We start from the raw sequence: 12290 nt of genomic DNA, 5'->3' as shown, positions 1-12290 counted from the left end.
GGAAAAACTCATACAGGTTTCATCTGATAAAGAATTAAAGGTCAGGAATATTATTAGCGCCAGTCAACATGATAAGATGGAAAATAAGTCCTGTCAAATTAATTTCAGTTTATTTTTTTGATAAGAGTGCAAATTGCACTGATGGTAACATCATAGATGCAATATATGGAAGGAAAAACCTCAGAATAGATATTTCAGAATAAGTACTGGTGAATAGCTGGCTGTTCCTCAGTAGTTTGTTGTGTGGAAATCTTATTCTGTATTAAGAGTATCTTCATTTGGGTTAGCTTGACCCACTTTGTCAGTGGATAAACCTAATCCATAAATAGGCACTCTTAGCCCTGAATTTTAGGGAATAACCCCCCATATTTCAAAATAATAAGCAGAGCGTCCACACTACCAAGTTTGTTATTTCGAAATAATGGGCTGGTTATTTCGAAATCTATATTTCTGTTTTCCTTGGGGAATAACACTCATTTCAAAATAGCATTAGTACGGATGCTTTGCTGCTGCTATTTTGAAATAATTGGCCTCCAGAGGCCTCTCACAACTGCGCTTCTGACCGCTCTGGCCACACCTGCCATCTCCACTGGTCACCTCCTCCTGCAGAGCTTAAAACTCCAGGTTGCAGGTGAAGGGCTTCTTGCATGTGGCCAGTTTTGCCAGCCCAGTGCGAGACAATAGCATCCCAGGAGCCATGGCAGCCAACACTCCTTCAGAGTCTCCCACAGCTGCCAACACACCTGCTGCACCCTTGGATGCCATGTCCAGGGATGCAGGAGCACTCTGGCCTGGCCTGGTGTGGAAATCCTGGACCTCATCAAGGTCTGGGGGGAGGAGACCAACTTCCAGGATCTCTGCACCAAAAAGTGAAATGCAGACGTGTACAGCCAGATCACCGCCAACCTGGCTGACAAAGGCCACAACTGGACCCTGCACCAGGGCCACATGAAGGTGAAGGTGCTCCGGCAGGCCTACCACAAGGCCAGGGAGCAAAGCAGATGCTCCAGGGCAACACCACATACATGCCACTACTATGAGCAGCTGGATGCCATCCTGGGAGGGGAACAGGTCACCTCCCCTTCCCATCATCATGGAGTCCAGCCAGGACACGTCCGGTGTCAGCCTCCACGAGGGCAGAGTTGCAGATGAAGAAGAGGAGAATGAGGAGGCCAGCCAGGCTACCATGCACAACACCCTTGAGCCATTCCTTCCCCTCCCCCTCCCCACTTCCCAGGATGTCTCCCAGGCTTTGGAGGAACCAGGGGAGGGAACTTCAGCTGAGTTCTATAACTTTCCCTATTTACACGTGTGGTTGGACAATGTGCTACAAGGGGCTGCGTGCTCCTCTCTTGGCCTACTCAGCCTGGGGGTTGCACAACAGCCTGTGCATGGGGATGCACATGAAGCACTAGTCCAGAGCACTCATCCCCATGACGCTCTCACACAGGAACCACTCACTCCTCACAAGGTTCCTGGAGAGGCCTGCCTTACTCTGGCCTCCGTGATGGGACACCTTCCCACAACAAGCCACCACTAAGTAGGCTGGGATCATGGAACCACACAGCAGTACCGCACATGGCACAGGCTCATGCCTTCACTCAGGCAGCATCTGTTTCCAATCAAGCACGGTGATATGGAGGAGACGGAGCTCATGCATAGGAACCTGCCAGGAGGAGGAAAAAGGAAGAACCCTGCCACTCACACACAGCTCCCCCAACAACTGCCCTCTTCCAGTGGGCAGGGATAGAAGTTCTCTCTCTGTGGGACACTGCCAGTGATGGACCCAGTGTGTGCAGGACACAGAAGGAAGCTGAGCCCCCTCATCCCTTCCTCCCAGCCACAGGCTCCTGTCCTGGCTGGCACCTTCCCATGCCAGCTTGTCCCCAGGCTCTGGGTGTACTGATGCTCCCCTGAGATGTCCATGCCCCTGCTGAAAAGTGCTCACTGTCTAGGCAAGAGATGGCCTTGCCCAAAGCACATCGCCTCGTCTGAACTGAGACCTTTGGTGTTAGCTCAGAGATCAGGGCCAGGCTTCATGCACAGTGTCTCCCAGGAGGACTGCCCCTGTGACCTTTCTTCACAGCTGGGCCAGCTGCTAGCGTGGCATGTCACCCCCTCCTCTGCACGACTCCGCGGGATCTGCAGGTGGAAATGCACCTGGGAGGACCTCATGTGTGAGCAGATGGGCTGCCTGCAGTCCCTTGTCCAGGACCTGAATAAGGAACGCCAGGAGTGGGCTGCTAACTGGGAGCAGAGGAAGGCCATTTGGGACCAGCTGGCATGCCAGCAAAAGGCCATATGATCCTCCCTCACCTCGGTGATGGATCGCATGGCTGCGTGCATAGAGCAGACCACCAGCCTAGGGATGTTAAATATTGGGTAATTGAATTGTCAATTAACCTCATGAATTCTTATCAGTTACTCAACTATTCTATAGTTTCTGGGGGTGGGGACAGCAGCCACTGCAATCTGAGCTGGCCGGTCCATGATCAAGGATTGAGCTGGGCTGCTGGCCAGCCTGCAAAAAAAAAAAAAGCATTGACAAGAGGGGGAGGAGAAGAGGGAAATGCATGCGGTTTAGCTTTTGCTTATCAATTAATTAGTTAATTGATTACACTATTACATCCCTACACCATCCCTTTCTCCGCCACTCCCCCCCCCCCATGGCTTCCCCTCCTATCCTACCAGGAACTTCCTGGGCCACAGAACATGGGGGTGGTGGGACCTCTCAGGCAGCCAAAGCCTCCCAAACAACCACGGGCAGGCGCCAGTCCCAGACCTATCCCTGAGCTCCCCTCCTCTCATTTCTCCCTCCTCATTCCAAGTTCTTTCCCTGGTTCCTCCCCTGTTCTATGTCCCCCCAATAAACAGTCCTGTTGTTTCTCAAAAGAAGGCTTTTTTATTTGCTCTGCAGGGCAGGGGGGAAAGTGGGAAGGGAGGGCAGGGGAAGGCACACAGAGGGAACGTAGGGGCCCCGTGTGGAGAGGCACAGGGGAGAGTCTCACAACTGGCCTTGGATAAAACTCTCCCTCAAGGCCTCTCTGGTGAGCACAGTGCTCTTGGAATGGCACTGGTGTCCAGCTGCTCATATGTCCTGGCCAGATGTTCAGCCTCAGCCCCCAGCTAACAGAAAAGTCTCCCCCTAGCTCTCGCAAAGGTTGTGGGGCACACAGCCAGCTGCCACCACAAAGGGGATGTTGCGCTTGCTGAGGTCCAGGCAGGTGAGGAGACTCCTGAACCTCCCCTTTAAGCAGACAAAGGCACACTCCACCACTGTGTGGCACCTGCTCAGCCTGGCGTTGAAGTGCTCCTTGCTGGGGTCCAGGCTGCCTGTGTAGGGCTTTGGGAGCCAGGCGCAGGCTATGTCGCTCAGGATGCAGATGGGCATCTCCACCTCCCCGACTCTGGTGGTGCGGTTGGGGAAAAAAATGCCAGCGTGCATCTTTCTGAAGAGGCAGGAATTCCAGAAGATGTGGGCATCATGTGCCTTCCCCCACCATCTGACATTAATATCGGAGAAGTGTCCCTTGTGGTCCATGAGGGCCCGCAGAACCATGGTGAAGTACCCCTTCCTGTTGATGTAGTCCAAGATATCGTGGTCAGGGTTCAGGATAGGGATGTGGATGCCGTCAATGCCCTCTCCCCTGCAGTTGGGGAAGCCCATGGCAGCAAAGCTGTCCACAATGGTGTCCACATTGCCCAGAGTGCCGACCCTCTGCAGCAGCACACGGTCAATGGCCTTTGCTACTTGTATGAGCATGGCCCCAACTGTGGATTTCCCGATGTTGAACTGGTTCCCAACAGAGCAGTAGCTGTCCGGCGTGGGGAGCTTCCACAGGGCAATGGCCATGTGCTTCTGCATGGGGATGGTGGGTCTTAGTCGGGTGTTCTGTCACCTGAGGACAGGGGCAGGCTACTCACAGAGCTCCAGGAAGGTGGAGCCACTGCTGGTTGTCCCAGAGCTGCAGGACAATGTGGTCCCAACAGTATGAACTGGTTTCCCACCGTCAGAAGTAGAGTCTCCGGGTGTCCAGGGGATTGAGGGGCATGTGCAGGAGTGCTAGGACCTGTGAGAACAGGGCTTGCAGTCTGGGCTGGCTCTCACCCTGCTGGAGCAACATGCGGACAGTCTGGAACTCCTGTGCCATAGATGCAGCACGAGGCCTGTGAGCCTGGCACTGCTTTGCAGCAGCTCTGGCTCCAGGCTGTGAATGCTGTGGCATCCGCAAGGGCAATGAGAGCACGAGAAGGTGCATGCCCATGATGGGGGGCCGAGATGCGGTTGTAGAGGGGAGCCCCTGTAAACACACATCACAGCTTGCCTGACTAAGCAGCCACAGGAAGTATCTGCCCTCCTGGTGTACTCCCCAGCATGCTTCCGAGAGGTAGGGGGGAGGGGAAGGGCTGTAAGTCTGACGCAGGCTCCAATCAGTGTGGATGCGCTATTACGAAATAATTCTGACTAATTTTGACGTTTCCCCATAGTGGAGACCTGCTATTTTGATTTTGTTATTTTGGGAGTTATTTCGATTTTACTTATTTTGAAATAATTTCCTAGTTTAGATATGCCCTAAGTGTGAAATAAGCATGTCCATACAAGGATTTAGGGTCTGGCCATACTTACCAGGGGATTGAAGCTATGGTGATCAATCTCCTGGGTGTCGATTTAGCTGGTCTAGTGAAGACCCACTAAATGGACCACTGAGCACACTCTCATTGACTCTGGTATTCCGACAGAGTGACAAGTACAAAGGAAGTCAATGGGAGAGTTTCCTCCCACAACGATAACAACTTGACCTAAGGAACATCAACTCCCGCTACATTATTCATAATCTGGAGCTGCATACATTTGGTCGACTTTGCCTCATAATGTAGCCCCACATTTAGTGTGGAATACCTATTGCATTTTAAATTCTCACCTTAGCTCATTCTTAGCCTTTAGACTTTTGTAAGGCATCTGACTCAATACCACACAACATTTTGATTAAAAAATGATCACAATGCAATATTAACAAAGCACATGGTACATGGATTAAGAACTGGCTGACAGATTTCAAAAAACAGTGGTCAGTGGGGAATCATCATCAAATTAGTGTGTGTTTTTAGTGGGGTTTCACCGACATTGATACTAGGCTCAATACTTTACAACATTTTCATTGATCTGGAAGTAAATATAAAATTTCTGCTGATAAAGTTTGAGGATGACACAATGATTGTCTGAGTGATAAATAATGATGAGGGCAGGGAAGTCCTATAGAAAAATCTGGGTCACTTGGTAAACAGGACCTGTTCAAGCAATATGTGCTTTAATACTGGCACATGCAAAATTAGAGATGTAGGAACAAGGAATGCTGATAATAGCTGCAGAATGGGGGATCATGTTCTCAAAAGCAGTAACTCTGAAAAGGATTTTGGCCTCACAGTGGACAAATTATTGAACATGAGCTCACAGTGATGCTGTGACATGGAAAGACTAATGCAATTCATGGACATATCAACAAGGACGTAATGAATAGGAGATGGGAGCAGGGATGACATGGTATGTACCAGAAGTGGGTTTCACCAGGTTTCCTGGGGTGCGTTTACACTGCATTGTAACTCGAAATAAGGTATGTAATTGGAGCTATGCAAATTGCATATTTTATTTTGATGCTATTTCGAAATAATTTATTTCATCATTTGGCGCTGCAAATTTCAAAGCAAAGCATCAAATTTCAAAGAAAAGTGCTATTCTGAAACGTCCCTTACTCCTCGTAGAATGAAATTTACAGGGATGTCGGACTAGTGATCCTGAAATAACGGGCTTGCTGTGAAGATGCGGGATAGCTATTTCAGGATACTCTGGTATCCTGAAATAGCGTTGCAGTGTAGGCATATCCCTGGTTTTTACCATCTCAGGAAAAAACTAGTTAGTTCCAAGGTAAGGCATTTTCTGTTTTAAAAAGTGTTTCTTTAATGTACGCTGTATTCTACTCAGTTTTATTCACATATTCAAATTATGGTCAGAGAAGGCAGTAGATTTCTAGATTAATTTGGAGTTGTACAAATAAAAAGTAAACATGCAGTGGGTGTAATACTAATATATATAATTATAATACTGAGCATTTGAAATACATGTATATGTACCAGTTTGGTATTTTCTCAATGAAGTTATACATGTCATGACTCATTTCAGTTTTCAGTATTATATAAACAGAAGTCAAAAACTTGATTATATGAAAACGACACTAATGCAGAATCTCAGGCTTGAAGCATTAAGCAATCGGAGACATGCAGAGTTGCTGACTACTAGTCTGCTACTAGTTCAGGTCCAGTTGGCCATGCTGCATCCTATAGCAGAATTCCAACTCTGAGGTAGTGGACAGACCACTCCTACTCCTCAGTTTTGAAGGGATGTGTTCAGAGTTTGAAAAGATTCCTTCTAAATTTGCTGACCATTGATGCCATTATTTCTCCCATTTTAACCAGGCTTTAAGCCAGTACCCTGTCCTACACTAGTTTGCCCTTGGAAATTGCCAGCTCGGGTAAGGAGGTGGTTGTACCTCTGTACATGGTATGTGTGAGATAAATACAGGAATACTGCATTCAGTCTGGTGTCCACATTTTAAGAATTTATGTTGGAAAACTGGACAGGCTGCAGAAAAGAACCACAAATCCGAGAGCTGGAGAGAATGCTGCACAGGGAGAGACTTACCAGAGAGAGTTTATCAAAAAGAACACTGACTTGATTATGGTGGATAAGTATCTTCACAGGGAAAAATGCTGGGTGCTGAAGGGCTCTTTATCTAGAGCAGGGGTGGGCAATAATTTTTGATGGGGAGCCACTCCAGGATTTTGGAAAGGGATCAAGAGCCGCACTCTTTCATGGCATTAATGGAGGAGGTGCGGGGTCTGGGATGGAGGTTGGGTGCAGAAGGGAGCTTGGGGTAAGGGACTGGGGTGCAGGAGAGTGACTGGAGTCTGGGAGGGAGTTGGGATGAAGCAGGCGGTTGTGTCCTAGGACAGAGGACTGGGGTGCAGGGTTTTGGGATGTGACCTAGGGTAGGAGGGGATTGTGATCTTGGGCAGGAGATTGGGGTGCCAGATCTGGGAGGGGATATGGATGCATGTGGAGCTGAGGGGCAGGAGTATGGAGCAGAGGGTTGGGAAAGGGGGAGCGGGGACTGGGGTGCCAGAGGCAGGTTCTGGTGAGGAGGCTTACCAGCCAGCAGCCAAACCAGCCTGCCTGCCTGCAAAGCTAAAGGCTTGCAAAGCTTAAAACATTTCTGCCTGCTCGGCCATGTGCTTGACTGAGTAACTGAGCAGGAGGGTTGTGCTTCGTGCTCTCATTGGCCAGTTTCTGTCTAAAACCCAGCCAATGGGATTGTGCTGGGTATGGGAGCAGCATCTTAATCTTTCCCCCTCCCTTCTGGACTCAAAAAGAGAAAGTACCCCACAGCTGCATTTCTGAGCGGCACGCGTGTCTGCGGGACAAGCAGGGGAGGCTGCCTGGGGCGTCCCACTGCCTTCATGGGCTGGATCCAGTGGCTTGGTGGGCTGGATGCGGCCCACGGGCCATATTTTGCCCAGGCCTGTTCTAGAGAAAGCTGTAACAAGAACCAACACCTAGAAGCTGAAGCTAGATAAAGTGAAATCAGAAATAAGCCACAGCATTTTAACAGTGACGGTGGAGGATCCTACCAGTGGAGGAGTCTCCATCCTGTATCAGTGCAGGAGATCTGTCTAGAAAATATACTTTAACCAAATACAAGTTCTTGGGCTTAATACAGGGATACGTGGGCAAAACTGAAGGCCAGACTAGATTATCTAAATGGCTTGTTATGGCTTTAAACTTTATGAAATTATGACACACATTCCTGGCCTTGCTGAACTCTGATGTAAAACCCATTATGGCAGGCACTGTTTAAAGTGATGGCAATAAGAAATCGTGACTGGATGTTGTGTCCTTGCAGGGAATGAGGTGATTGCAGTGGATTGGAAGGGATTGAAAGATGTGGACCAGATTAATATGGATAGCACCAGCTCACTGCATGGCAGCAGCATCCACCGACCCTCCACAGAGGTGAGTGTCCATCCTACGCCTAATGGGAGAAAACTAGAATTTTCTCAACCCCACTGAACACATACAAGGGGCTGAGGTAATCAACCTCAGTTGGGAAAAGACACAGAAGTCTTACTTGCACAGTGGGAATTTTGATTTTTCAGTTGAACAGCTGAAAATTGAGATACCTGAAATCAGAGGCTACATTTGAAAATCTGGACTTAGTAACGTTTCATAGATAAGAGTGCTTGTAACATTTCCCAAGTGTCCCTACAGTAGAAAATGAAAACTAGCTCAGGGTGAGTCTGAATCATTTCCATCTGAATTACTTTAATGACGGCTTAGGGCTGACCTACACTATGGACTAAAGTTACCCCAGGTTACACAACTCCAGCTATGTGAATCTACCTTAGGTCATCTACCTGCAGGAGAAACTCTCCCATTGACTCACCTTAAGCTTCTAATTCTGGTGAAGTATCAAAGAACACATATTAGGTGATCAAATGATCTCTGCAGCATTTATCCAGGCTGTGGATGGGAGGCCCTGGCATTGAAGCTATATCTTCTTTACAGAACAGAGCTACACTGTTAGGGGAAAACAATGAGCGTTTTAGTTTCTCCTTATGTTTTTAGCGGATATTCACAGTTAAATCTCTGCTGTTAAATTATCCTATAGTATCTCCTGTGCTGATTCATTTCTTGGTTTGAATGATGCTCCTGTAATTTAACACATCTGAGTTTTCTGCTTTGTAATGTCCAGCGCATGCAATCATGAGACCTTTCATATTAAACAAAAAGATCAAGGTTCTTTTTACTCAGTAGCTATGCCATGTTCATTTACAAAGCACATACAAAGTAACAGGATATAAAAAGTGCATCTTGATTCAGCACTTCTTCAACTGTGGAGCGTAACTCCCAGAATCTCTTCTTTTAGGGAGCTGTGTCACAAACTGGGGAGATCTTCAGTGAATTAGCACTACACTGACCAAAGGGGACACTTAGAACTGGCTTGCTGAAGGAAGATTGGCTTAGTGCAGATGCAATTAACCACTTCAGGAACGAATGGTTTTGTAGCCTGTTATAGAATCATGTACCTGAAATTTCCCCTTGAGTGATTTCAAGGGTTATGCACTTGTTACTGCCCGGAAATAAGCATCTGACAAATTCACCCTCTTTGAAAATATCTGAACTTGCCAGTGCTCAGTGTTGAGTGAAGGAAGGCAGTGTGTGAATGCAGGGGGCTCCTATCTGAGGGTTATGTATTGTCTGTATCTCTTCCTTTTTCCTTCTCTGTTTCTTTGTTTATTCCCAATCATACATCATGGCCGCATACATACAAACACCACAGTCACCAGGAGACAATGAAGCCGGGACCTTCAGCACCAAAAGCACAAGCCCATATCACTTGAGCTAAAGGAGTAACTCCTTTACCTGTGAGTAAGTAGCAGGCTGTTATAATCATTAGGACCAGCCACTAGAGAAATACATGGTCGCACACACTATACCTTGTGTTACATTAACATGTTCTCTTTCTTCTCTTCCATAGCAAACCCGGACAGATTTCTCTTGGGATGGTATTAATGTGAGTAAAAGCCCTGCATGCAGCCCTCCTCCTTTCATGAGATACAGCAAAGGAGCATTTGCACAGCTGATCAGGATGTTCAAGTTTCCCCCCCATGGCAGCCCAGGATTATCAGAATGTATCTAATTCTGTCACTGTGACTAGAGAACATAATTATGGAGTGATCTCTGAGATCCTGGAGTGCCACTGTAAATCTAAGCATCATTATGGAGTGTCTGGCTGTTTATAGACCCTGCAGTAATATTTTGGGGTATGTCTACACTACAGCACTAATTCGAACTAACTTAATTCGAATTAGTTAATTCGAACTAGTGCATCTAGACCTAAAAACTAGTTCGAATTAGCATTTTGATGCCCTGCCGGCACTGCTTCCGGCCATCCTTAAGCCTGGTTCAGGGTCCACTTAATGTGGACATGCTAGTTAGAATTAGCAAAACGCTAATTCGAACTAGTTTTTTAGTCTGGATCCGTTAGTTCGAATTAGCTTAGTTCGAATTAACTAATTTAATTAACTAAGTTAGTTCGAATTAACGTTGTAGTGTAGACGTACCCCGAGACTTTTCAGCTTAGAAAAGAGGAGACTGAGGGGGGATATGATAGAGGTCTATAAAAGCACAAGTGGTGTGGAGAGGGTGCATAAAGAAAATTTCTTCATTAGTTCCCATAATAGAAGGACTAGAGGACACCAAATGAAATGAATGGGTAGCAGGCTTCAACTAATAAAAGAAAGTTGTTCTCACAAAGCAAATAGTCAACCTGTGGAACTCCTTGCTGCAGGAGGCTGTGAAGGCTAGAACTAGAACAGAGTTTAAAGAGAAGTTAGATAAATTCATGGAGGGTGGGTCCATGGAGTGCTATTAGCCACGGGGTAGAAATGGTGTCCCTGGCCTCTGTTTGTGGAAGGCTGGAGATGGATGGCACGAAACAAATGGTTTGGTCATTGTTTCGGTCCATCCCCTCCAGGGTCCCTAGGGTTGGCCGCTGTCGGCAGACAGGCTACTGGGCTAGATGTACCTTTGGTCTGACCCAGTATGGACATTCTAAGCCAGTGGTCCCCAACACGGGCCATTTGTGTGCGCCCGCCAAGTGCTCGGGGCTGGCCTGGCCCCGGGCACATGGTGCATGCGCTCTGCCGGAGCAGGCCCGGGTGCATGGTAAGTGCCGGCCCCGGGAGCACCGCGAATTGGCCGCTCGCGCCCCGGGCGCGCGGTGCTTGGGGGGGCGCCAGCCCCGGGCGCGCGGCGCTTGCAGGGGGGGGCCCTCCTGGCCCTGAGCATGCGGCTATAGGTGGGGGGCACCCCCGGGTGTGCATGTGTCCCTGCCCTCTGGCACCCGGCAGGCAAACGGCCATGCCCCCTGGCGCCCGGCAGCCTCTAAAGGTTGGGGACCACTGTTCTAAGCTCAGGGTCGGGGGTCTCACTGGACCACCCTGATTTTGATGCAAACCTGCTCCAGGGTGGCCAGGCTGGCAGCTATCCTGCCCTAGACGGCCACTTTTCTGTGCCTAGTGCGGAGGTCGTGGATGAGGTCCACGATCTCCGCACTAGACCAGGCAGGCGCCCACCTCTTGCGGACCTGGGCAGGCTCCCGGGAGCCGCCAGCCTGGTCCCAGGAAGAGGCGGAGGGCTGGGTGGCAGCGGGTGGCTGGCTTGAGCCGTGCCAGGTGCAGGGACTGCTGGCTGGGTGCTGGCAGGCTTGCACCTGACACGGTCACCGTAGCCAAACCGTACTCCTTTAAGAGCTCCGGGGCCGGGAGGCGGGCAGACGAGTTTCCCTGGTGGTGCCCAGAGTGGCCACCAGGGAAAGCTGGGGAGGACTAGCCTCCCACTAGTTCGAATTAAGGGGCTACACAGCCCTTAATTAGAACTGCTTAATTCGAACTAGGCATTACTCCTCGTGGAATGAGGTTTACCTAGTTCGAATTAAGCCCTCCGCTAGTTCGAATTAAGTTCGAACTAGCGGTTTGTATGTGTAGCGCCTATCAAAGTTAATTCGAACTAACGTCTGTTAGTTCGAATTAACTTTGTAGTGTAGACATACCCTTGGGGAGTATCTGCTTTCTGGTTGTAGATCCTGGAAGATGTGCTGGAAAGTTTTTAGCTGGGGGCTGTAGGTGATGGCCAGTGGGATTCTGTTACTTTCCTTGTTGGACCTGTCCTGTAGTAGGTGACTTCTGGGTACCCGTCTGGCTCTGTCAATCTTCCATTACTTTCCCAGGTGGCTACTGCAGTTTTAAGCATGCTTGATGTAGATCCTGTAAGTGTTCGGCTCCATCTGAAGGATTGGAGCAAATGCAGTTGTACCTTAGGGCTTGGCTTTAGCCTCTCCAGCTCTTCATCAAGGATCTATGACCTATCCTGGAAAATGATCCCTCACTCTCACAGGCCTTGGGAGGCAGGCCAGTCCTTACTTACAGACAGCCCCTGTAACCTGAAGCAAATCCTCAACCATCAATTATACACCACACAACAGACACACTCACCCTGCAACAAACCCCATTGCCAACTCTGCCCACTTATCTACCCTAGTAACACCATCATAGGGCCTAACCAGATCAGCCATGCCATTAGAGGCTCATTCACCTGCACATCCTGTAATGTGATCTATGCCACCAAGAGCCAATAATGCCCCTCTGCCGTGTATACTGGCCCAACTGGGCCATGG

The 12290-nt window shown here is 48.8% G+C and overlaps 1 protein-coding gene across 1 annotated transcript in view; it reads left to right on the top strand.

The window, feature by feature from the left end:
• FAM131B (family with sequence similarity 131 member B) overlaps positions 1–12290 on the top strand; it is a 78896-nt gene that overhangs the window by 50887 nt on the left and 15719 nt on the right. The window contains exons 2-3 of the mRNA XM_075903493.1: positions 7956–8065; positions 9591–9626. Of these exons, the coding sequence (XP_075759608.1) occupies positions 7956–8065; positions 9591–9626 (146 nt within the window). The remainder of the gene's footprint in view (positions 1–7955; positions 8066–9590; positions 9627–12290) is intronic.

Source organism: Pelodiscus sinensis, chromosome 1 (genome assembly GCF_049634645.1).
Source record: "Pelodiscus sinensis isolate JC-2024 chromosome 1, ASM4963464v1, whole genome shotgun sequence".
NCBI lineage: Eukaryota > Metazoa > Chordata > Testudines > Trionychidae > Pelodiscus > Pelodiscus sinensis.
This window is presented reverse-complemented; position numbering and strand designations above follow the sequence as displayed.